Source organism: Thermobia domestica, chromosome 9 (assembly GCF_964235325.1).
Source record: "Thermobia domestica chromosome 9, izTheDome1.hap1.1, whole genome shotgun sequence".
In the NCBI taxonomy this organism is placed as follows: domain Eukaryota; kingdom Metazoa; phylum Arthropoda; class Insecta; order Zygentoma; family Lepismatidae; genus Thermobia; species Thermobia domestica.
In genome coordinates, this window is record NC_137462.1 from 140,873,367 (window position 1) to 140,901,222 (window position 27,856).

A 27,856-nucleotide genomic window follows, 5' to 3' on the forward strand; every position below is an offset into this window, starting at 1 on the left:
ATGGAGAAAAACTGATTGCAGATTCGAATTTTACGTGAAAAGTTCTATTAGAATCAAGTATTTTCACTTCTGTGTCAAAATCTTGTTGACTAGTGTTATCTATGGTGTTCCCCACTTCTTAAAGAAACACAATGGTCAAATATAGGAACGGGAGACAGGGTGACGTCATGTGTCCCCTAGAACCACTTTTACCTCTGATCTTAACACAAAATCAGTAAGCAATACGTTTTTGTTGTTATTTCTACTAGGTGATACAATGCACGGAAAAGTAAAACAAAATAATGTTATTGACAGAATATGTTTTAATAATTTCATGATAAGTACGGTATACAAAAATACCATGTATTTTGCCTTCAGTTAAAACAAGCAACATAGTCCTCTTCGGATGGAGACGCAAAAAGTTTATCCAGCATTTCATTTGTCACGTCGGACAAAGTACTCGGATGCCATCTTGGTTTGCCATCCTTTTCTACAAGAATGGCTCGGACACCTGATATTTAAGAAAAGAAATGTATAAATAAAGGAGTAAATAAAAAAAATACTAAAGTCTTAATACCTATAGCTTAAGTCTTAATTAATATATAACGAAAGAGTAAATCCACTGACTGACTTACTGAATTCATTCATATCTCCGAAACTACTATGCATAGAATCCTGCAAGTTTTAAAAAACGTTCTCCCTGTCCCCTAGGCTATAGGTAATACGAAGTTCTGCGAAATAATACCCTATGGGGGAGGGGGTGCTTGAGTGATTTTTGCCTTTCGCCAGATCTCCAAAATTATTAGACGTAGAACCCAGGCCCGTATCCACGGGGGGCAAGGGGTCCGGGCCCCCATATACTTTGGCTGGCCCCCATAAAATTTCACGGTAGTCTTGCAAATGAACTATAATATGGTAATGAAATATAATATGATTGGGTCGGGCCCCCCTAACTTCTACCGCCCCCCAAAATGTTTGGGCTGGCTACGGGCCTGGTAGAACCTTGACATTTTGTATAATTGTTCGTTCATTTTAGGCTACAAATAAAGGGAGGTTGGGGAACTGCATATGTGAAGGTGTGATAGAGGCAGGGTTAAAAAACAATAGATTTTTTAAACAAAGAACAAAATGTGTGTTAAAACATGAAAAAGATGTTCGAAATGTTTTAAAACATGTTTCAAAACACACATTTAAAAAAACCTTGTTTTAAACATTTTTAACAGTTTGAAACATAATTTTAAACAAATATTTCAAAGTCGTGCAATAACTTGTTTAAGAATTTTTGTTCTTTACTTGCAACCAGTATTACAGATTCATCATGTACATACCGTTTAGTGTAACAATGATCACAGAAATAAAATCGTTTGACTTAAAAATGGATTTTGTATAGTTTTTTAAATGATTTTTTGTTGGATTCAAGATGATTTTCTAAAAAAACAACTATTTAATATTTTCCTGGTCTACTAGTGATAATGTATACACGATTACAAAAGTACATTACCACCTGCAATTCTCCTTTTCCTGCAATAGCAGGCAACCCAAAAAGCTCGGCGGTTGGGCTGGTTGAAAAATCGAAAGGCGTTGGACCAAACCTCAATTTTGTAGCAAATATATCAGTGTGGCAAACTGCAATTAAGAGAATAAAACGAATTCTTAAGAATGACCATTTTATTATCGTGACGGAGTTGGATAACATCAAAAGTCACAAAAGGATTTTACTTCAGCAGTTCAAACAAGATGAATGGCAAGAAACAGATATCACAGGAAAGCATTTCTCTCCTTCCCGCGCCCCAAAAAGGAATCTCATAAAAAAAAGAAAAGAAGATACATAATGTAAAGGTTTAATATAAAAGCCCCACCCAAAATTTTGGAAATTGACACCCGAAAGGCAAGAACAACTGAACCGAAGTGAATCAAATTGTGCACAGATATTGCAGACGTAAAATGAGGGAATACGGGTTTCGTATTTTCCTGGAGAAAAGGGTTGGGTGGAAAACGGACCCCTCCAAACATTTGATCACGAAAAATCAAAAGTGCTACTAACAGTATGTCAGATGTGTGTAAAGGACATGAGGAATTGTAACGAAACTTTACGTATAGACAATACGCAAAGAAACAAAGGAATAGCTTTTTTCTTTTTGTGCGAAGAAACGGTTTTAAGAGGCAAAAGCTCCCACCCTAAAATTTTGAAAGTTGACACCCGAAAGGCAAAAAGAAGTGAATGCAATTCTGCACAAATATTGCAGACGTAAAATGAGGATACGGGTTTCGTATTTTCCTGAAAAAAGGGTTGGGTGGACCACCGACCACTCCAAACCTTTCATCACGAAAAATCAAAAGTACTAGTAACAGTTTTTCAGATGTGTGTAAAGGACATGAAGAATTGCAACGAAACCTTGTGAGGTGAGGTGATTTTAGTTTAGCGTCCCGTTCAGCAGCGAGGCTATATGAGACGTGGACCTACTGATTAACGTGGAATCCGAACCACAAGAGCTCCCGCCGGGAATCGAACCCGAGTCTCCCACGCCAAAGGCGCGTACGCTAACCGCTTAGCCACGAAGGAGCTGCAACGAAACCTTGTATATGGACAATACGCAAAAAACAAACGAATATGGAATTTTTATTTTCTGCGGAGAAACGGTTCTAGGGAGGCAAAAGCCCCTACCAAAATTTTGAAAGTTGACACACGAAAGGCAAAAAGAAGTGAACCGAACTTAATGAAATTGTTCACAGATATTCTAGACATAAAATGAGGGAATACAGGTTTCGTATTTTACTGGAAAAAAGGGTTGGGTGAGGCACGGACCCCTCCAAACCATTGATCACGAAATATCAAAAGTGCTAGTAGCAGTATGTCAGTTGTGTGTAAAGGACATGAAGAATTGGAACGAAATTTTGTATGGATAATACGCAAAAAATAAACGAATAAGCTTTTTATTTTCTGCAGAAAAACTATTTAAGGGGACAAAAGAGCCCACCCAAAATTTTGAAAGTTGACCCCCGAAAGGTAAAAAGAAATGAACCGAAGTGAATGAAATTTTTGTACAAATACTGTAGACATAAAATGAGGGAATATGGATTTCGTATTTTCCTGGAAAAAAGGGTTGAGTGGAGCACGGTCCCCTCCAGACCTTTCATCACGAAATATCAAAAGTGCTAGTAACAGTATGTCAGATGTGTGTAAAGCACTTGAAGAATTGCAACGAAACTTTTTGTATGAACAATACGCAAAAAATAAACGAATACGTTTTTTTATTTTCTGCGAAAAACGGTTTTAGAGGACAATAGCCCCCACCCAAAATTTTGAAATTTCAAACCCGAAAGGCCAGAGGAAGTTAACCGAAGTGATTGAAATTGTGCACAGATATTGTAGACAAAATGACGGAATACGGGTTTTTTATTTTCCTGAAAAATAGAAAGCCGTTTAGATGGGACAAAGAACAGTGGTCGAAGTGAGACGGTATGTGGTGGTATGCCATAGCACCTCTAGCTTTCAGTGATGAAGGAATACAACCTCTGGTTTTTTAGTAATCCAAACATACCGTCACTGGAGAGTAGATACTAAATACCGTTAATAAATCCATTTTATACGCAGCAATTGACTAATGGTTTTGCAAGAAGAAATATTTTATTTCTTATGTGGAAATAATTTCTAAGTTGACAACACCGACATTTTTATCTTTTACCTCTTTTGTTTTTTTAAATGAGATTTCTTCAAAGAAGGTCATCTACTTTATATTTGATGTGCCATATTGACTTGTTTTTTATGTGTGTGTGTGTCTTCTTACCATAATGCATATAGATGTAGTGTTTTGAGCATGGGCGGATTTAGAGGTTGTCTGCTGTGCGGGGCGAATCTTCCGGGGGTTTCGAATACACCTCAGTCAAGTAGAGGGTTCATAAATTTTCCCGTAATGAATTGTTAATATAAAAACTGGGCTTTTGAGCATTTTCATGTATAATTGCCTATAATACAATTAGGAGATATTGTTTTTTTTTAACTTTTTTCAGAAAGTTGTTGGCAAGGAATCAAAGTCTCAACATATCCCCCAGTTACTACAGAGAAACTCTCTAATGGTTTTCAGTCATTATGTAAATAGAAACGCAATCTTTTAGACAATATACCTTCACTATAGTTCAATATTTAGATAGCTGGTATATTGACTCAAAATCGTAAAACATACCGCCTCTGCTTTTTTTCCACTTCGAACACTGACACAGACACGAACAGTGACACAGACTTAGGGGGCAAAAGCCCTCACCCAAAATTTTGAAAATTGAGGCCCAAAAGGCAAGAAGAAGTGCATCGAATTAAATGACATTGTGCACAGATATTGTAGACGTAAAATGAGATAATTCGGTTTAGTATTTTCCTAGAAAAAAGCGGTTGAGTGAGGTACGGACCTTCTAAACAATTGATTACGAAATATCAAAAGTGCAAATAAGCATACGTCAGAAGTTTTCAAAGAATATGGAGAATTGCAACGAAACTTCGTATAGGGACAATTTGCAAAACAATAAATAAAACGTGTTTTAATGTTTGCGGAAAAACAGTGTTGGGGCCTACACCCCATCCGAAAACAAGTAAATATTACCGTAATAGCGCAGGAAGGAGTGGACCGAAGCAAATCAAATTGTGTGTAAATATTATATAGACCCTATGTAAAATAAGAACTTTCGTGTTTCTCAAATGTCCCTATCCGTTTTGCTTCAAATTTGGCAGATCAACAGCAAACTGGAAATAAATCGAGGCGTGTTTTTCTTTATGCGCAAAAACATTGTAAGGGTTAAAGGTGCCTCCTGAAATACTATAAAATACGCTATACTGTTTGTGCTTGTAGTTGATCTGCCAAATTTGAAGAAATCAGATGGAGACACGAGACTTGCGAAACACAGAAGGCCATATTTCAGATATCCAATATCTACATACAATTTCATTCGCTTCGGTCCACTCCTCCCGCCACTTAACGCCTCGGCTCACTTTACATTTTTTTCTTTCAGGAAAATACGAAATACGTATTCCCTCATCTTACCTCTACAATATTTGTGCACACTTTCTTCACTTCGGTCCACCTCTTCTTGCCTTCTGGGTCAAATTCCAAAATTTTGGACGGGAACCTCATTTTGGCCCTTGCCCCCTAAAACCGTTTTCCCCCGAAAATAAAAAAAACGTATTAGTTTATTTTTGCCTATTGTTCATACACAAAGTTTCGTTCCAATTCTTCATGTCCTTTATACACATCTGACATGCTGCTACTTGCACTTTTGCTATTTCGTGATGAATGGTTTGGAGGGGTCCGTGCCCCACCCAACATTTTTTTCCAGGAAAATACAAATCCGTATTCCCTCATTTTGTCTACAATACCTGTGCACAACTTCATTCACTTCGGTTCACTTCACCGTGTCCACGACCATTTCGTCTGTAAGATGAACCATTTCGTCTATTGTATGAATCAAACGTTTCATTTGTATTTGAATTCGGTCTTTGATTACTCCTATTCCAATAAGACTGATAACCTCGATCATTTCTATTGCCACTGTAATTGTGAAATCCACTGTTGTTACCATTACTATTTCGAGAGTCAGTTGGAGATCTGTTATTAACTTTTGTGTAAGTCAAAAATGCTGCCTAGCAACTACTTGAACTTGTTTTCGCGGCATCTGAATAGTTTTCGTCTGTCTCGTCAAAAACCTTCTCGGCGGTGGACGAGAATCAGTAACAGAATTAGTTTGGCCTGCTAATGCGGCTATCTTTGCCATTACCTCTTTCACATTTTTGAATAAATGAGAGGCTGTAGTCCGGGACTCTTCTCGTGGCAAGCATTTTACTACTAAATCCACAATTTCAGTTTCATCCAGATAACTAACAATTTGGAAATAATCATCTATCATTCCCCAGGTAAAATCTATCAACGACGAGTCCTTTGTTTTGTCGTATCGGCGAGATTGTAATTCCCACTTTTCCATCCGTTTCAGTTAATCATTACAATACATCTCTCGAAACTACCGTTCTAAATGAGCATAAGACTTAATACTATGTTCGACACTTTTGTACCACGCTCGGGCATAAGATGTTAATTACTCTTTTGCAGTTTCTAAGCATTCCTCATCGGTTAGCGACGGGTAGTTTGATAAACATCTTTGGAGTTTTTCCAAAAACTCACGGAGTTTTCCTTTTGTAGTATTTCCATGATATGTAGGGAAATAACTACGGTCACTAAGTTTAGGTTTCTTCAATGATACCATCTTGGAGTCAGGTATGTTCGTTCTATGAATATCATGCTTCATCAAACCAACTATGTTTATCTGTAAATTCTCAATATTATAGATCTTCCGTTTTTTCTAAAATTTGTAACAATTCTTTTTCTCTGAAAAGTCTGGCAAACCTTTTTTCTGGTGAACGACTATGAAGAATTACACTTCACACGAGCTTGCAGACATGTATATAATGTACAGTGCAGGAGATTGTAGTACTCGAAAAGTTATACGGATACACTGACAGAAAATTCCAAAAAGAAGGAATATGAATTGGCGAATATTTTTCAGTATAGATAGGAAGTTGAAAGGTAGAGAGTTTTACTTTCAAACCAACAAGAGATGGTCAGGGTTATAGACGACGAACTATTCGTACACTAGAGTTTTTGGAGATGATATGAGATAATGTGAAAGAATCTCTATCAACAAAGACCCGATCGTCACGTAGAAGCTTCGAAAGACAGTGATTCGAAGAAATTAAAAGACCAGCAATTACAACCATGCCATATACAACGGATGCAAAAAGAGAGAAATGATTTTGCAGTTAAAGTGGAATTCTGTATTGTCCAAATTGTTGGAGGCTGTTCTTCTGCGTGCCCATGACGGCGTACCTCCCCACTTCAATGTTGATGTTCACCATAATCTCCATACTTACTTTTCTAATCGTTCTTTTTGATTAAAAAGTAAACATACTGTATGAAAACAAACCAGGTTACGTAGACATGATAATGATAAAATTATTACAAGAATTTCTTCCTTGTTTCAGATAACATAGCACTTGCAATAAGCGTTTTCGATTTTAAGTGCCTAGAATCTGATCTGGATAAAGCATTTGACATTGTATAAGTATAATAACGCGTTAATTTAAAAACTGAATTTCTTCCAAACTACCAGCAGCTTATATTCGCCGCACACACAAACACTACTTTCTTTATAATAATGATACCCTATATCTCTTTAATGATACCTTTCTTACTCGGTTTTCAAATTCCAAGGAATTACTCAAGACTAAGCGTTATGTCCGCTATGTCTGAGATCTGCTGATTAATATCTACAAATTTCACCAAAAAATTGATTCTTACCTATGTTATGTATTTTTATCGAATAAAAATGTTTTTTATAGTTTGATGTATATTTTGAGCTTGATTGACTAAAATAAGCTCCAATCACCAATTACTTATCCAATCACCGAAGATATATGAAGTCACGTGCAACATAGCCCATTACTACTTAATATTAAGGAAACTCTGGTGTAAAATATTTCGGGGTACTATTTGATTCGATGCTTAGTTGGAAAGTACGCCTGTAAAATATGAAAGTAAACAACATGCTACAACTTTTGAAGCGTTTAGTTGAAAATGCTTAAATTTTACGATCTGATACTCTTATTTCAACTTATAAGGTCTTTCTTATGGTATGTCTGACACAGGGCCATACAGTTTGGATTAGTGTTGCCAATAACACTTACTGCAGACTGCAAATTTCGGAATGGCATGCCATTCTACTGGGATATCAATTAACCCAGCCCAATTTGTGTACTGTGTAAGTATATCAATTTTCCATTATACATTTAGAAATAATACGAGTTGGATGTATTGACAAAAAGTTGTCGGATAAATATTATTCTATTACATAATTATCCACCATGTCTATGGACACTGATACATGTACTCATAGAACTCTTCTTTACAGTAGAGCTAGAAATATGTATTTTCATGTTGAAGTAAGGCAGAGCTGCTTAAATATAACCAAGCTTAAGTAGATCAACTATCTATTAGCAACACTACTTTAATGTTAAACATACCATCTACCTTCGTGATTTCAAATTACAGACTTCATTTCTTAGTATCATTTATACTATTACAGGTTTATAGTTAATAATACTAACCTTCCAAAAAGTCATGCTGAACAATCATCCTTTGTGTAAGAAGGCTCTCTCTATACAGACAATCAGCAAGAGATAGTCCCCTAGCCCCATCAATAGCTCTTTTAGTCACTTTTAAAGAAGTTGGAGACATTCCTAGTAATTTCTTAAACGTAGTTTTTGCCCACTTAGATTCATCTTTTTCTAAACGTTTAAGTGTTTCTTCCACCGTACTGGCAGAGAAATATTTTTGTAAATCTAGTAGATGAGACTGTAGGGAAAATTCTCGGTGTGAACTAAAGCGAAGATTGTATTCATTCAAAACTATTTTAACATTTTCATGTTTACAATTTTCAAGGTCCATTAGCTTTGCTTCTAGTTCCGATAAAAGTGAACTATCACACAAGTGTGTTATCAGTCCTGCATGGTATGCATCTTGTGCATCTAATCTGCACGCTGCAAGTCCCATGTACATACCGAGTTCGTATGGAAGCTGATTAAGAATATATGTTGCACCATTGTCTGGGTATAAACCAATTCTTGTCTCTGGGAAGCACACAGTAGCCTTTTCTGAACCAACTCGAAATGTACTGTGCATTGCTAGTGCTGCTCCTGCTCCAATTGCAGGTCCTTGAATTAAGGATATCACAGGGAAAGGTAGCTTGGACATAGTCAAATACATCCCGTAACCCATTGCTATCAATTCCCTCCTGTCCCCATCAGATTGAAGAATACGCTTCAAATCTCCACCAGCAGAAAAATAAGGTCCCTTGGCACGAATAATTGCCAACTGTATTTCGTTTTTCCACTCCAACAAAGGACTTCTGAGTGCTTGAACGTCAAAAATGTCGATGGCGTTACGAGTTTTTGGCCTATCCATTGTCACCAGCAATTTATTATTTATTCTTTCCAGAACCATGCCCCTTCCATCCGAACTTAGATGCCTCTTCAATACAAAATATTGTTGCAGAAACTGGATGCGAGGCCTCAACATCCTGTAAGAACACATCAAAAAATTAAAAACGAGTTACATAACCCTACTTATGAAATTTTAAAGTATAAGTTGAATAAAAGAAGAATGCTACTACTAACATAATAACATCTGCTAATGATAGTAGAGAGGATCACGGGAAAAGTAAATTTATTAATGAATGGGCTTGCGTTTAAATAAGGATTATGAATATCTAAATATTTTCACCTAAATGTTTACGCAATACATAACACTTAAATTTTTTGAGGTTTGCATGTTAGCGTTACACGTAACGTACAGTTATAAATAAATGGAGTATGGATAGAAACTAGGGATGGGTAAGAGTGAGTTCGAGTGAGTAACTCGACTCAAAACACATATCTTTTAGCTTGGCTCGAGAACTCGTCTTGAATTCGGGTCGAATTTCGAGTCAAGTCGAGCCAAATCCTGTGTTTAATTTCAAGTACTGTCTTCAAGTATCCTACACAGACAATATAATTATCAATGATACTACTACGGAGGAGTAGCAAATATTCGAGCTCAAGCCAAAAATTCTTAAAAGTTATAAGGCGCCGTACAAACATATTGAAAACTGCTCAGCCCGGGTGACTCGAACTAAGCCGATGGATCATCCCAATCGAGCCGGCTCAAGCTGTTCACTCAGTTGAATCGAGTCAAGCCGGTTGACATTACTATCCGGGTTGGGATTCCGCTTGGGCTCAAAAATTCAACCGCGGAGGTCTCAGCCTTGATGATAAGATTTACAGTATAATTATACTTATATTGGTGCTCACGATATTTGAGACTGTCCCGTTATAAAAATCTATTGTCTCGTTATCGGGACGAGACGAGATGTCAGCAATGTCCTCTCTCGTGAGAAACTCTAAAAGCATTCCACATTACTGTTTACATTTCTGATGGCTTTCGCTTTCCAGTTTAATCAGGCCATGATTTCAAAACGAATTTTAACGAGCTGAACGAGCGAGCCAATTTATCAAACTCTACTTGACTCGAAACTCGACCTAAAAAATAGTGACTCACCTCTAGAAAATTACCTTTGACTCGACTCGAAACTCTAGTGGAGTCGAGTTTTAGCTCGACTCGTGCTCATCCCTAATAGCCACAGCTAAAGTTACCGTTTCTCGTGAAGATATTAACGAATTGACTCCATGAACGAACTCGGCCGAGATATCGAATCGAGCAATCACATCGTCTGAAAAACAAATATACTAGTTCTAGCTGCTATCGAATCAACCTGTTCCCTAATTAAACTCTTCTTCGGTACTCTTCTGGATACTAAATTATGTTGCTGGGTGGCAAAATTTTTGACGAACACCTCTTTCAATTTCACTATCCTATATTATTTATTATAGAAAAAACTTTTAATGGTTGGACTATATATAGGTTTCGACCGTACTTTTTATCCCAAGGGTGTTCGGATTATCCAGTTCAAGCTGTTAAAAGCATTGTTTAAATCAATGAATACTACATATACTCCTTCTCTTTGTCTAAAAGGCTTTTATGTACTTAATTCGATGGAAATTAATTGCATCTTTACGTCATGTCTCCTTCCAATCAAAGCTGTTCACCTTCCTTACTTCTTCGCCCATACACAGTTATCTTTTTCATATTCAAAACTGACCTTTTGCTGCGTGCTCTGGTGGAACACCAAGATACTGATGGATACAGACTGTAGGTCAATCACAAGTAAACTTTACGTTTGGGTGAATAGAGTTGCTGACTGAGACACATATGAGAAAGTAGTACTAAAGGTGGTCAGTATTTCAGTGAAGTTGTAGGTGCGAAGCTCCAGGGGTTTAGGAGATGCAGCTACCAGAACATCACATGGAAGTACAGAATAGTCTTCATACAGTTGGAGGTAAAAAGCTCTGTAAGACCTCTTGTAACGACAAAAGGTGAATAACAAATATATGGGTCCATTTTAGGACTAAGGGGAAGTCATATAGTAAGGGTATACCTGACGGCGGCCATCTTGAAATCCGCCATTTTGAATTAAGGTTGTTTTTAAAATAGGAATAGGGTCATGTGATACATGATTTAAGGCGCAAATTTAATCAGAAGAACAATGGTGACATTAATTTTGATTTACGCGCAATTGGTAAAAAGTTACAGGGAAATTAAATATTGTTGCAGTATATGTATTAGTCCTTTACCCCACCTTGTAAATTTTGTGTTAATGATAATAGTTAAATAAAATGCAGGTGGATAAATATTAGGTCTATGGTAAGAGTTGCCTTGATGGCGGCCATGTTCAAATCCGCCATTTTGATTCAGACAAAAGTTTTAAACAAAACGCATAACAGTCAGTGCTTAAAGTGAGGTGGTATGAGCCGGTTATGCATCCGAAAGTTCGAAAAGCAACTGGTATGGCATACCGGTAAAAATAACTGATTTAAATTGTAATTTGCGTGCAGAAGACAACACACTTTACACAGAAATAAATACGATGTTAGCATTGAGTCAACAAATATGATTGTACTATCAAATATTTCGTTCTTGCTGCTTCGAAAGTTAATAACAATTCCCTATCACTCGACTCAATAACAGAATTTGTGCTCTTAATCTTACCACTCGCCTAAGATGTTTAACTTGGATCCGCCCCTGGTATTGACAGGACATTTTTTAAAAAATTCAAAATTATTCTTTTCACATTGTCTGGACTTCTGTATTGACAATTATAAGAAAACTAGTGTAGATCACGAGATGAGACGAGACCAGAAGCTTTTGAAAATGGAAATGAGATCGGAAAATATTAAATACTAGTGGAATACAATGTAATACAACGCAAAATAATATTCATTGAATACTAGACTGATGATACTGGGGAGTAAAACATTTACATATTAGTCCGCTCTTTCTCTCTTCCTATAGATTATCACGTCCAAAATGGTGCAAAAATGTCAGGAGTAGAGATGCTCTTTAGGGTTATGTCGAAATTACTGCTCTTAAATGGTCATATTTGTTCCATACCTCCACCTCATCTAATGTCACTTTAAGCACTGATAACAGTGACACCTTATTAATAACAAATTTTACCATAAATCCAACGGTATAACCATTTTTGCTTTATCATTAACCAGCATTTGTTATCGCATAAACAAGTTGCTAATTTAAGGAAAAATGATCAAAGTGGAATTGAGTCATAATTGAACTTGTGTCTTTCTTCCAGAAAAGTCCTCAATTAGTACAATCAATATGTAGTTCAGAAAAGAGTGCATGACTTGCACAAATGCTCTGCTCACAGTGAGCACACCTGACTGATTCAAAATGGCGGATTTGAACATGACCGCCATCAAGGCAACTCTTACCATAGACCTAATATTTATCCACCTGCTTTTTATTTAACTATTATCATTAACACAAAATTTAGAAGGTGGAGTAAAGGACTAATACATATACTGCAACAATATTTGATTTTCCTGTAACTTTTTACCAATTGCGCGTAAATCAAAATTAATGTCACCATTGTTCTTCTGATTAAATTTGCGCCTTAAATCATGTATCACATGACCCTATTCCTATTTTAAAAACTTAACCTTAATTCAAAATGGCGGATTTCAAGATGGCCGCCGTTAGGTATACCCTTACTATATGACTTCCCCCTAGTCCTAATATGGACCCATATTTTTGTTATTCACCTTTTGTCGTTACAAGAGGTCTTACAGAGCTTTTACCTCCAACTGTATGAAGACTATTCTGTACTTCCATGTGATGTTCTGGTAGCTGTATCTCCTAAACCCCTGGAGCTTCGCACCTACAACTTCACTGAAATACTGACCACATTTAGTACTACTTTCTCATATGTGTCTCAGTCAGCAACTCGATTCACCCAAACGTAAGGTTTACTTGTCAGTATACATTACTGATTCAAACAAAATTGGTGCCAAAGAATGTATGTATTTGTATATATAATAGATTACATGCTACTCCTAGTTTGAATGTATCAGCACACTGGCCCCCGTAAACGGCTGGCTGAGCATGCTGTTTGTAGTGTAAGGGTTGTCAGACAACAAAGGTAGTGTACTTAAGTGTTTATCACATTTTTGTCTCCAATTCCAAGATAATGCCAGCGAACGTCTATTATACAATTGTCTTCGAGCAGTGCCGCACACTGAGGCAGCGTAAGATGGTGACAGGAACTCAGCTAGGGAATAGTCGTCCCTCTCAATTGCCACTCCCATGTGTCATCTCATGTCAGTGATCCATCGGTTGTATACACGATGAGAGGCAGTGTTCCCATCCCCCTTCAGTTCCTCCGCAACATGCCGACGAGTTCCTGAAAAGAAAACTCATTCAGGCTGCACTACTGACAGGACGGCAGCCACCAGTACAATCAGAGGCACATATTTCTCCGAAAGTAAACGCAGTAAGCGCACAAACATTAATAAGTTGATTGTTGAAGATTGATCAACCATCTGCTGTTCTTTCACGAATTCTCCTGTCAACAACTCATCACTAATAACGTTTTCGCCAGTTTTGGGAGAGATTACAGTGACAAAGCGAATGGAAGGTGGTCGTTTTCACCGATGAAATGCGTTTGCACAGGAAAATCCCGAGAAATACGTTTACACGGTTTTAGTCCACCACAGACTGTACTTGGTAAGAGCTAGAATAAACTGTGGACCCCACACACCAGAGGTAAATCTTTTACCACTGAGCCACTGCTCATAGTCCTCATACATTTTATTTTACTCTTTTAGCTAATGAAATCATAACGTAAGTTGTCTTATGACAACTCTTGGATCATTTGATTAAAGGTTCCGAATACCTTTTCCCCTACATTCTTAATTAACGCAATGGGTATATTATCTACCTTTTCATTCTTCATTTCCCTTTATATTCTGTAACTTTTCTACTAGTATCGCCATTTTTTAACCTTTTCGTTTACTTTATTTTCCTGTTACTGCCCAAAATACATAATTTATTCTTGTTGTCATACAACTCCTCAATAAGTTCTTCCTACCTGTCCCAAGCTAATTTTGCTTATTAAAGACTAACTTTCATCTCTAGTTTCTATATTGTCGTAGTGTTCTCTTTTGCTATATCTCTATTTACATTGAATTTACATCCACATACATTATTCATATGCCACTACCCTACTAAACTCCTCTTTTATCTTTATGTCTAATATATGTTTCCCTATCTTTATCGCTTTCCCTTCGTAGTTCAACATTTCATACACTTTTTTACATTCTTCAATGCAACTTTACTTTCATACTTTTCTTTCTCAAGTCGTAGAGCTTTTTGTATAACAAAGTCCTCTTAGCTGTGCTTCATGATACTGTACCCCTTCTCGCATTAGTTCAAACTGCTCCCCAAGTAGTTATAACTATTCTTCGAAATTTCAATCCAATCAATTTTTACTTCTCCATCTTTGAACTGACCAATATCAAATTTGTTGTTTCCCATTTTCCTTGTTGGCTGTAGTTAACAATGGGACTCCATTTCAGTCAGCATAAAATTATGCTCTTCCTTTTTTTTTTTTCATCACCTGTGTTCACCATATTTTATTAGGTCAGTTCAAAAGTGCATGCCATATTTTATTGGTTTAGCAACATTGCAGTATGAAGGCTTCATTTCTCGTTATTCAATTGTTTTTCTTCAATTTGGAGTTTGATTGTCGCAAACTGGGGTTTGTATGTTATTAACAGCAAGTTTTAAGGTCAATTAGTATGGAGTGTTACGCACAGAATAATGAAGACTTCCGACTCATTTTACTCTTCGCATTTAGTCCAGGATCTAATGCTGCAGAAGCTATGAGAAGAATTTGTAGTGTGTATGGAAATTAAGCACTTGCTGAGAGAATGATACAGAAATTGTTTCGCATTCAACTTGTATGATGAACCCAGGGATGAAAATTTTCCGGAAAATTTTGAAACGGAAATTTTTCAGATTCATAAAAACATACTCCACTTATTCCTACATCGTTGTTTAGCCGTAAAATTTATTTGTAATAAATATTGTCTGAAGAAAGTTTAATGAAGTGAAAACCTAACGATTCTTCATTTCTGCAAAAATGTTTCAAAAACTTCAATGTGTTCTTCCTTCAGAATTCATCCTTGATCTCACAAAATCATATTTCGTCAGTTTAATACGCTTAAGATGAAGTTTTCTCATATCTTTACTACTTTTCTGTAGTTATGTACTTGTAATATATATAAATAGTGTAAATTTTTGACTAACAAAAATCCCAGTTTAAGTAACTCATGAAAATAAAATACTTAACATTTTCTGGAAATAAACGTTTATTTATTCATATATTCATTCGGAAGAGAAAGTAAAATGTAACTAATACGCAAGTTGACTTGTGTAGTTATTCTTTTAATAAAATAATAGAAGAAACGTGTAAATCCGCTATTAGTGCTGCGTTCTAAAAGCAACAAGTAATTTCATTTTAATTTATAAAATAAAAGAAAAATATTTCCTTTTGTTATATATGTACTTGATCTACGAATAGTTATAATTTCTAATACATTTTTATACATAATAATGGTAGTATATTACAAAATATTTGCTCTAAGATATTGTTTATACAAAACTTCAATTTTGAAGTTATGATTTACGAGTGTTAAACACAATAAAATCAAAACATTTCAAATTTTCTGTTACAAAAATAGTCTTCATAAGGAACTTTTATGTGGTTATTTCATTACCTAGGCAGGCTTGTATATGAAGAAATAGTTGAATTTCTGTTTTTGAAATAATTGATAAATTCACAAAGTTTTCTTTCGCTTTCTTGTTACATTTTAAACAATGGGATATTTGTACTCTATGAACTTGATCAATATCTCATGCACTTTACAAACACATATACATATACACACAGAGTGTGTGTGTGAGAGAGAGAGTTGAGTTGAGTTGAATTTAACTTCCCGTTCAGTAGCGAGGCTATATGAGACGTAGACCTACTAGTTAACGTGGAATCCGAACCACATGAGCTCCCGCCGAGAATCGAATCTGGGCCTCCCACAGAAAGAGAGAGAAATACTATATAAATTTTTACTTGCCAACTCGAAATATTAGAAAATTTTCCGGTTCCCAAAAGCTAACTTTCCTCTGCGGTAATTCCATTTTATAGCTCAATGTGCAATGTCCGGAAAATTTTTCACCTAACGTTACTATACATAATATTCAAAATTATCCGGCTTAGGAAAAGTTTTCCACTTGTTTCTACAGAGCAGTAAAACTTTCCGATTCACAAAATGTTGTTTTACTTTTTGCATTAAAATTATGAAATTTTCAGACTTATAAAAAGTTTTTCAATTTTTCCATACTCAAAATTTTTTTCGATTCATGAAACATTGTTTCACTTGTTCCTACATAATACTGGAAAGTTTCTGAGCCATGAAAATTTTCAAATTCTTTAAACGATCTTTCATTTTTTAACATTTCTATACATTAATTCAATCAATTTTATGCTTAATGCGGAATTGTTACTTGATTACAGATATTTGTTTAGAACAGCAAATTTTCCGCAAAAATATAGCAGAAAATTTTCCACCCAGTGATTTATCCAGAATTTTGAACTTAGGGGGCTGTTCAAGAAATCTAGGGGGGTTTAATCTTGCATTAAGGCCGTATACTATTATGATCTTTTAATAAGCTTTTTTTTTTTTTTTTTTTTTTTTTTTTTTTTTTTTTTTTTTACAAACTAAAATTTGTTGATGCAACGAACGTTTTGCATTGGATTTCTTTCTCAGCCAGACCCAATTACGGTCGACTTTCTCATGCTTGGTGTGACGTTGAAATGAAATCGTTGGCAATCGATTGTATATACAAACGTTGTTGTGACGATCACAGGCGTGTAAAGGTTGATTTCCATTCACTCTTGCGTTGCGTGCTTTGCTTGAAAATTTATCTTGTCCAAAGCAAGTTGTTTTATTATATTGGCTCTTAAAAGCAAGAATTCAAAATCTTTTAAAAGTCAAAATAGCAAGATTTTTAATGGTGTTTTCCCGTTCTGCCTAAAGGCCCTCCAGCACTTTGTAGAAAATATTTTAAATGATCTTACCTTTAGGCAGAATGGGAAATCCCGTTCTGCCTAATCTTTGGAAACAAGGAATTCTGTCCAACGATGGATTTCTTCAAGAGATTTTTTCTTTAGTAGCCTAATAGTAACAGATACTGTGAGAAGAATAACTATTTCTTTAAGTTCTATCGTAAATTTTAGATCTTATTCTACTTGTTCTTCTCGGAAAAATGACTATATACAGTTCTGTTATTAACAATATTACTCACATCTATTTCAGTAAAAATGTATGTGATTAAAAAAAAAAAAGCTACCTGCAGAGAAATGAAAAATTGATTGACTCAGTTGCAAGAAAGCCGTTTCACATTGTACCTGAAACGAAGTTAAAACAAACTTACTTCGATCTAGTATAAAGTCATTTCTCAACAAAAATGTATTCAGCTTCCCAGTAGTACATCTTCAACATGCTAAGGCTTGCAGTCAGGGGCGGCATTAGGATTTTAATTTTGGGTAGGCCCGCTACCTCGCGTATGGATACATATTCAAATTTGATTGATTAATAACAATAGGAAATTACTTTTATAGTAGTGGTTGATGATGTTTATTAAATAACTGTTTACCATTAATAAAAAAAGTGGAAAGTGGATACAATACACTTTATTGTATCTTTTAGTGTTTATTTATTTTTCAAAATTTTTGGATAGGCCAGTGTCTACCTGCTAAAACCACCACTGCTCGCAGTACGTAAAAAATGCCACAGTTGACATCCTCAATACATGTTTAGCCATATATTAAGCAAACAATGTAAAAGGATGAGTAAGACGGCCCTTATCCCCGATTTGATTTGATTGAAACTAAAAAAAAAAAAAAAAAGTTTTTGAATATTGATATTGATATTTTGTAATGTTGCTATTTACATTGACAATATAAATATGAAAATAGAAGTATATATGATACTATTGCATATAGTATAGAATTATGTATATAAGACAAATCAGCTGATAAGGTGATGCCGGAAAAGGAGTTGTGATGTAGAACACTAACACCTTTCTTAAGAGTCGCCTTATACATCCTCTTGCATTGTTTACTTAATATATGGCCAAACATGTCTTGATGTGAACTGTGGCACCGTTTACGTAGTGCGATTCTTAACATGTTAGAGATGAACTATTGAAAAAATTAATAAATTCTTGATGTGAAATAATTTGATATTATACCTAATTAAGTTTATTTTATGTTTGTTTTAGTTTCAATGTCAAACGGCTTTCTTGAAACTGAGTCAATCAATTTTCCATTTGCCGCAGGAATTTAAAAAAATCACATTCATCCTTACCAAAGTAACGTCATTTTCCCGAGCAGAACAAGAAGAACAACATCTAAAATTTTTAATGAAACTTGAAGAAATAGTTATTCTTCTTACAGCCTCTATTAGAATTACCAAACAGATTATTACGAATGCAGGATAAAATTCAAGAGGGCACACCCCAAAGGAAAATTCAGACAAAACGGACTAAATTCAAGCGACAGATTCGTAGGTTCAGATTAATAAAAGAATGATTTTTTTTTCTTTAACAGTTATGCATCTAAAATGTTATCTGAAATTCTTTATTCTACGGAAATAAAATTTTTAAAAAATGCTGAAAACTCAATAAAAGACTGTTATAGTAAGCATATATTTCACTTTTCGATCTTTGCTTTAAAAAATTCTTGATCAGTATTTCAGAATTAACTTATTTAGGATTTCCACTTTTTGAGGTAAATTTTAGACTTTCACTTATATAGCTACTGCTTCCTTACTATTTGTCGTAGGACCATGGTTCATACCTAGTGTTTTTTTTTCTTTCTTCAGGATTGAGCAAACTGTCCACCGGTATTACTCGCTTGTCCGAAATATACACCATAAACATGAAAATTGGGTAAAACAGGGAGATTTTTCGAAATACGAATATGTTTCGAAATTTGTGGCCATCTGGCCCAGGCCTGGATTCACGTAGGAATCAGATTTTTTTTATATACACAATACGTGTGCAAAATTTCAATCTTGTATCTTGGAAGGTCTGGAGAAATTTTTGAAAGTCTGAGGGTGACCCATGTTTTTCATCTCTCTCTCTCTCTCTCTCTCTCTCTCTCTCTCTCTCTCTATATATATATATATATATATATATATATATATATATATATATATATATATATATATATATATATATATATATATATTTATATATTTATATACACATATTTATATACACATATTTACATAAACATAATTCAAAAATGTACTGTGTCATCACTGTTTGACCTAGGGTCATGGTTCAAACGTCATGTTCTTTAGTATAATAAGCCCTTTCCTATGACACCACTCATATGTCCGTATCATGCATCCAAACCGGAAAAATCGGGGAAAACCGGATTTTTTCTTTAAAAGATCATCTTCTCGGAACACCCGCGTCCCTCGGGCCCTGCCCGGTTCGGGTAGGAATCTCAAAAAAATTGAGAAATACGCAGAGGTATATACAATCCGTATGCAAAGTTTCAATCTGATATCTTGAAAACTGAAGGCGTGAAAATTTTTTGAAATTTGCCTTAAGAAAAAATAAAGTCACACTCCTCCGCACTTACTTGGCGCCGCAAAGTTGACCATCCGGTTCCGAAACGCATCTGTTCTTTGGTCCATCCTTGACTTAACCAATAAATAAAAACCTGGCTTAAATACCTGTTATAAAACCTAAATAAGCGATCAAAGGCCATACTACGCCATGGTAAGTGCTTGGGATCCCGGGTTCGATCCCGCCAAGTGAACTTTGTGGTGAATAAAAGGTACACGTAGCTCCAATAGCGTACAACACTGTACCATTACACTTCACTGTTATGTTTAGTGATAATAGTACATTTTGAATCTGTGCACATTTGCATATGGTACTATTTAAACAAAATATTTTTATGCTGAGTTGGCAACACTGCTCCTCCTATGGCAACACTGTTTAATGGTTTTCAAGATATTTACTTTAAACGTACATAATTCCATGATATAATTCTTTGGATAGTCAAATTTTGAATCCCTATAGCTCCTATCCTTCTGGTCCATAGCACCTTAAATTTTGCTAATGTTCATTTCTCATAATGCTCTTTCAAATGTGCTATATGGCAATCAGATTTTAGCGACAACTTGTGGGACCCTCCCATGTGAGCACCTCTAGCAAGATCTAACAGCAAGTGCCATTTTGTGTGCTCATTGTAAAACGAATGAAATATTTTCTTCTATTTGTTACCTTTTTCGATATCAAGATACAACCAAATGAATGAGTATCTTGTGTTGTACCTGAAACATAACTTTACCTTATAGTACAATATTTATAATATGTAATGTTTCATTGTGCAGTGGTTAAGGGAATGAGCTAAAATATGTACTGACTTCCGGGTGTTGATCCGCCTTAATATCACAGCATTGTAAAACGTTTCAGAAATTATGCGCTGATCACACTGGTAGGTCACTTGCTAAAATTTGTCAAGTTTCCATACAGTACGGTCAATAGCTAGCCTCTTTGTCTTCACATAGTAATTATATACTTTAATGCTACCATTAATTGCAGTTTTGTCTTACTTCAACATATCACGGTACTCAAAGATATTTTTATAAGTAGTTATACAAAATACAACTACTATTTAACAACAAATATAACGTTCATTTTTTCAGCCTTGATTCTTTTCCTCTCTTACACAAAATATTTGGGAGGAACGCGTAATCCCTGTACCCCGCCAGGGACGTCCATGGCATGACAACTATTCCAATGCGAAGTTCAGTCAAACTTAAAACCCAATCGTAGGAAAGTCAGTGCTATTGTGTAGATCAGTTTCAGTCACAACTCCTGAAATATTCAGGTCTATTGTAACTTCTTGTATTGAAATCGTTTGCCATAGTTTATCAATCTGCAAAGTTTTTCCATTCTACCTCAACTGATGTTCATTGACGAGAAGGAACTTACCAAGGAATGAGATCATGTGATGCAAGCGCAGTTATAGATAGCTACGTAGTGCAATAAGTTGCTGAGAAAACCACAATGCTACGAAATTCGACCTGACTGGCCTTGAGTTATGCATTCACTCGCAGTTATGAAGATTCTTCACAGGGCAGCTAGTCTTTTGTCTTGACCTCCCACAAACCGCAATATATAAAAAAATAAATTAAAAAGACGCAAGTGACGAAATAAATATTTATGGTTAGAGTGACGTAATTCTTTTTCTATCATTATATATATATATATATATATATATATATATATATATATATATATATATATATATATATATATATATATATATATATATATATATTGTAATTTAGTGATAGTATCCACTACCTGGTTAACTATTACCAGGAACTAAATTCATTGAGATAATCCTTAATGGGAAACGGTTTTCATCTCTTTAGTTTGTAATATTTATAATTTCGAGTCAAATAAAATTGGATTTAACACTTTTCGAAATTACATTTGCCGTTAGCTGAGTTTACTTTCTTGAGCAAATTTTGTTTGAGTGATTAATAATAATTACGAAGTCACTAAGTGCTCTTAGCAAGTCTCATCATCACTGCTATGAAAACTGTCAAAGTACTTCAATGGAGAATATGAGGTTTCCTCACGAACTTGTAGCTCAGCTATAGTGCAATACCAAATTTAAATGTTGAATAAGTTACTTGCTGATGATAATGATTTTAGAAATAGTCTTTTAATTTCACAGGAACATTAATAAAGTTTCAGATATAGTTGTAAAGATATTTCTCATTGAATCAGCTAATGAAACGTAGAAAGGAGTTTTGGAAGGACGTCTGCCTCTTCTGTTCTTAGGTCAGAATAATCCTTTGATGTAGCTTTCAATCTTTCCTATCCTGAAATAGTTTCTTTTTTTCATTTCCATGTACTTTTTCTTCCCCATATCTTATGTTATTAGTCCGTATATCTCAATCGTGGTCTTCTAGATGTTGTTTCTTTCTCTACTCCTTCCATAGCTAATAACATGTCCTTATGTTCCATAATGTGTCCCACTATTTATCTCTTCTTTTTGAAACAATCTTTAGTATACTACTTTCTTCCTTACGGTTTACAATACTCTTTCATTTGACGTTTTATCTACCTGTTTAATTTTTAACACAATTCTATAACTTACCACGTTTCAAAAGTTTCTATTACCGTTTTTCCTTTTCTAGTGTCCATGACTCACATTCACACTCCACCCATGTTTTAATAGGCTATTTCTTCAGTTTTATGCCGTTGCTTCCTGTTAGAAGCTCCTGTTTTTCTTCAAATGACTTCTTCGCCTGAGGTATTCTGGATTTTATATCTTGTTTGCACCTGTTACCGCACGTTATTTTATTCAGTAAGCAACATAATCCCTGCACTTGTTCTACCAACTGATATCTTATTTAGATGTTCATTGTTCTTTTTGTTTCTTTCCTAGCGCATCTCGTAACTTTTGTTTACTCTGTTGATCTTTATGTAGAATTTGCTACTAAGTACCTCTTGCATTTGTGTTAGAAATGTCTCTATATTTTCCCTCTTTCTACCATCATCATGATATCGTCCGTAAAACTTAGTGTTTGTATTTTTTGCCCATGAACAGTTATTCCTAGACTGTGAATGTCCTTAATTTTCCTTATTGCTTCTTCAACGTAGAAATTAAACAAAAATTATGACAATGAGCATCTTTGCCTAACACGTTTGTGAATTGTTGCTTCTCTCCTTCTGTTTCAATTGTTGCTTTCTGTATTTGTACATATTATATATTATTCTTCGTTCCTTATAGCTTCTTAATCACTCTTTCAGAAGCTTGAACATTTTGTTTCATTCTACATTATCAAACGCTTATTTCAAGTCTACAAACTCTACGTAAGTTACTTTTCCCACTCGAATTCTTTCTTCTATCAATCTTCCTCAGTGGTTTATTTGTGGATTTTGCAGAAGGGGGAATATTTATAAAGATTTGCTACTAAAACATACAGTTGAATTATTGCAGTTTAAAACAGATTATATAGGCTATGAAAGGGGGGAAAATCTTTCCAGGCTGGGAAGACTGAATTAAACTTAGAGACAGGAAAGTCAAGACTTAGAAGGGAAGAAATTCCCAGGCTTCCCTGGCTACAAATAAATCCCTGATCTTCCTAATGTAAGATTTACCTCCGCGACCAGATTTTCTTTCTGAAACCAAACTCGTCAGCTGCTAGTACTTCTATCTTGGATTCCAATCTTCTATAGATAATTTTTGTCAAGACTTTTTAAACATATGTAAGTAAGCTTATCATTCTGTGATTCTTATATTTCTCAATACCTACTACAGTGATGATTTCAGGGGGTAACCCGGGAAATTTTTTCCCCCGGAGATACGAAATTACCTCCAGGGCATACTTCATATCGTCTTTAATGAAGATTCTCTATAATTTTGTGGTACTACTCTTCACCCCTCAGTATACTGAAATTCTCTTGAAATTATTACTGATCTACTGTTTTTGGTATTGCCACTATCTATGTCTTCTGGGATCATGTGCACCTCCTCTTTTTAGTAAATATTGTCGATTAATTTATACAACCTGTCCTGAATTTCCTGTCTCGCACTTTACATAACTTATGCTGGCATCACCTACCGCTTCACTTGCAGCTTTTCCATACTTTGTCTTGTAATGCTTTGGTGTACTCGGATCTAGGTTATGAAGTCTTCTTATGCCTTTTCTTCTACTTCCTTTATCTTTTCGAGCTTCTCTGAGTGCTAATCGCTCCCATAGAGCCTTTCTAAATATTCCTTGAATGTTTTCATTTATTACAAGCTTTATTCATTGGTCTTCCTTCTTGATTGGTCTTTTGGTCTCCGTGATTTGAGGTTTCTCTTAAAATCTCCTTATAAAGCATGGCTATTCTCCTGTGTTCATATCCTTTCTATTTCTTCACATATTTGTTTTATCCACTTCCCTTTGGCAAGTCTGTATTTTCGAATGGTCCATAGCTCTAAATTTGTTTCCTGAACCTTTCTATAACGAATACGTAATGTATCTGATACTTCTGTTGATATATGGTACTTTCCACGTGCAAATCCTGCACTTATGTTCATTGAACAAAGTATTTCCTACTATTAGCTTGTTCTTTGTGCGAAATTCAATCAGTCTTTCTGCTCTTTCGTTGCACTTTTGTAGTCAGTATTTTCTTACTGTTTTCCATTCTGCACCTTCTCCTATGATCGCATTCCAATGTCTACCAGAATAAGATTTTTTCCTTCTACGTTTTTCGTGTCGTTTTCGATAGCTGCATAAACTTAATCCACTTCATCGTTATGTGCTATCGTTAGTACATACACTGGGATGATAGCTGTATCCCTTGATCTGATAGGTAGTTTTACTGCTATGATTTTGACATTTACTATGTTGTAATTTTTTATTCGACGTCCTATCTTCTGATTCATTATAAATTGAACTCCAATGACTCCGTTTTTCGTACCTGAGTTAGTAATTCTACATTCACATAACCAGAAATCACCTTTTTTGGATCAAAAAAGATCCAATATATTTCAATCAAATATTTCCTTGTACCCCAAATATATGGAGAACTACATACAGTGTAGCCGAACCCAAACTATCACTTAACTCAGTATGATATGCTTATTCCGTAGGAAATACAAAAACTCGATTTGGGGACCGTTCAAAAATTTTGTGGCCCCTGATCCAAGATATTTCAATCAAAAATTATCTTGTAGGCCTTATATCTGGAGAACTACATATAGTGTAGCCAAACCCAAACTATCACTTAACTGAGTATGATGTGCTTATTCCGTAGAAAATATGAAAACTCGATTTAGGGACCGTTCAAGAATTTTGTGGCCCCTGATCCAGAAACTAATTATCGGCCAAGATTGCAATCTTTTGATGCATTTTTTATCATTCCTAAAATTCTTGGCCAAGATAGCAATCTTTTGATCTATTCTTTTGGATCATTCCTAAAATTATTGTTACTTCGCTTATCCCCGCTATATTCACATTCAGTCGTTCTATCTTCCTATTTAGATTTTCTACCTTACCTTCTGCTGCCAAAAATTTCATATAATATTCTATGGCATCAAAAGTATATGATGCTTTTAAACGGTAGCATTTTGATAAGCATCTGTCGTGACGTAGCAAACAAATCACTCTAGAAGAGCGCAATTATGACTCCGAAATTAAGCATGAGGTAGCTAAAGCTATAGTAATTGTAACAACAGTTCTCGCAGGTCATATTAAAAAATGAAAATCACAAAGAAGTATCTGGGAAAAGAGCATCCCTACTCCAACATATTTTTCTTTACTACAATTCAATTTCCCACACAAAACAAAGATCATAGATATTTGGCACAAAATATTTCGCTTCTTTTTAACACACCACGGCGCTGCAATCGGACCAGAAATGCTGGAGAAAATGCTACGAAATAGAGCAAGTTCTATCGACAAGAAATGCCATAGGATATGCCATGCAGGCACGTAGCCAGGATTTCGTAATTGGAGGGGGGGGGGGGGTCCGAGACATGAAATACTGTGGTTATCACACCAGAGTTCGATTATTCTAAACTATTTTACTGGTAACATATATTGGTTCGTTTAGTCAGGATTTCGTGATGGGGGAAGGGGAGTTTGATATGAAATATTGTGGTTATCACACCAGGGGCTTGATCACTTTAAACTATTTTACTAGCAATATATATTGGTTTGTTAAGACTTTAAAATTAGGATGTTAGCAAGGGTGCCGATTTCTCTGTAAATTTGGGGGGTCCATTCAGATGCAGAAGTCATATATGAGGATTTTAAGACAAATTGTATTCAAACTATGCCAATATATTGTGTATTCATAAATACAACAATGGGGCCCACATGACCTTTAGGGGGGGTCGGGCCCCCTTGGCTCTCCAGGATCGGTGCTCATGCATGTTAGTAAGTATTTTAGTAACAAACTATGAAGAAATCTCGAATAAAACAATATTTATATATTTTTTTAATTTACAATATCTACGTTAATTCTTTTGTTCATTAAAATATAACAATTTTCCTTTCATTATGACCTCAACTATTAAAAAATAGTACATATCCATTAATGTCTTGTAAAATATTTTATATCTGCGTTCCTTTCTCTGTTGAATCAAATGTTAACAGGACTTGCTTTCCACGTAACTTTTTTGTTTTATTATTCCGTCAACTACTGTCTGTTCCAAATGGCAAGTTAAAGGAACAGTAGAAAACCGTTTCTGAATTAGCATGTTTGATACTACAGGGAAGCGATGATAAAAACTATTTTTATTTTTAGCTTTATTTTTATCTTTATATTTTATCTCTATATTTTATCTTTATTTTAACGCTGATTCTTCCTATTTCTTGTTTCTTTTTGTTTTGTCCTTCCTTATTTTTTTTATTTCTGGTCCCGAAGGGAGGGGGGGGGTCCGGACCCCCCGGACCCACCCCTTGGCTACGTGCCTGTGCCATGGCATGGAAAATGCTATAGCATTTGCTACTTTACACGGTAGGATATCAATGATACAATTTTTGCTACAAGAAATGCTACGATAAATGCTTCCGTCTAAAACTAGCCTAAGAACCCACTTTCTTGTCGATACTGTACTGGTTTTCGCCCTTGACTACTGCTACCGCAGTAGCGCTTAGATCTTTCTTGTAGATCTGGCTCATAACCGCTCTATAGGCCAGAGCATCTTTGCACAGAACTCGCTCATAAGGACACTATCTCAATCTTCACCTAGTAGAATTATAATAAAAACTGAAAAACCACCGTCGCGTAATCAGAAACTCTATAACTTCTGATCGCAAAGTGAGAACGCCAACCGATTACCTACGCTCGTTTGTATACATACGTAGTTATGTGTTACATTTATTTTAAACATAAAATGCTTCTTATCTGCAAAACCATCAAATTTTACTGGGTAAGTACACGATTTTCTCCCCCATTTTATACAATAGTAAATTTCAGGTTTATAAAGCAAGTATATGACTATCACTATTATACAGTGTTGCCACTAACCTATTCAAATAGCATTTTGATATTATGGCATGCCTATCAATTTCAAGTTCTCTCCTTTGTACATATCCACTTACACAAGTAAAAAGGTTCGCGGTGCTTTGTGGTAGTGCTTAGCTCTGGTGCATGAGGTCCCTGATTCGACCCCACTTGCCGCCAAGTGGGTTTTGCATTGAACAAACCACGTGTTCGTGTTTTCTCAGGGTTCTCTCGTTTCCTCCCACTCGCTTCATTCCATCATCATAATCCATTTCACTATCACTGTTTCCCTTACCCTCGGTGCAAAACATGGAATGTTAAAATAATAGACTAATAATAATAATAATAATAATAATAATAATAATAATAATAAAGTTGTTTCAAACGATAATGGACATTATCCGTGAGATGTGCACTTTCAACTGGGGAATCTTGATCCAAGTTTGCCACAATCTCAAAATTACATATGTGTGCTGTTTCTTCATCTGTATGATTTTCTAACATTATTGGTAGATTTGCAAGAAATGACAGTGTATGATGAGTATCGAGACTTTGATAGAATATTCGTGATCAATATTTTTATTTATTATTTAAAAAAAATATTTAGATTTCCCTGAGGTATTGCAATTAAACAAAAACGAAATCAGAAACACTTCTACATCTCTGCAATTTAGCGCACGATCGTTGCTCCCTCTCCAAAGGTAAGCTGAACAAAAGGAAATTGATCACTTCGTTTTAATAATATGTAACCATAATAAACTCGCTATATAGAGTTTCCCTCCTGCCAT

The 27,856-nt window shown here is 35.3% G+C and overlaps 1 protein-coding gene across 2 annotated transcripts in view; it reads right to left on the minus strand.

Moving 5' to 3' along the window:
• Positions 1–282: 282 nt before the first annotated feature.
• LOC145695063 (3-hydroxyisobutyryl-CoA hydrolase, mitochondrial-like) overlaps positions 283–27,856 on the minus strand; it is a 130,534-nt gene continuing 102,960 nt past the window's right edge. For both annotated transcript variants that reach the window (XM_081771901.1, XM_081771902.1), the window contains exons 2-3: positions 8,123–9,093; positions 283–490 (exon numbers count right to left, since the gene is read on the minus strand). In XM_081771901.1, coding sequence (XP_081628027.1) covers positions 354–490; positions 8,123–9,092 — 1,107 coding nt within the window. In that variant the 5' untranslated portion in view covers position 9,093 and the 3' untranslated portion in view covers positions 283–353. The remainder of the gene's footprint in view (positions 491–8,122; positions 9,094–27,856) is intronic.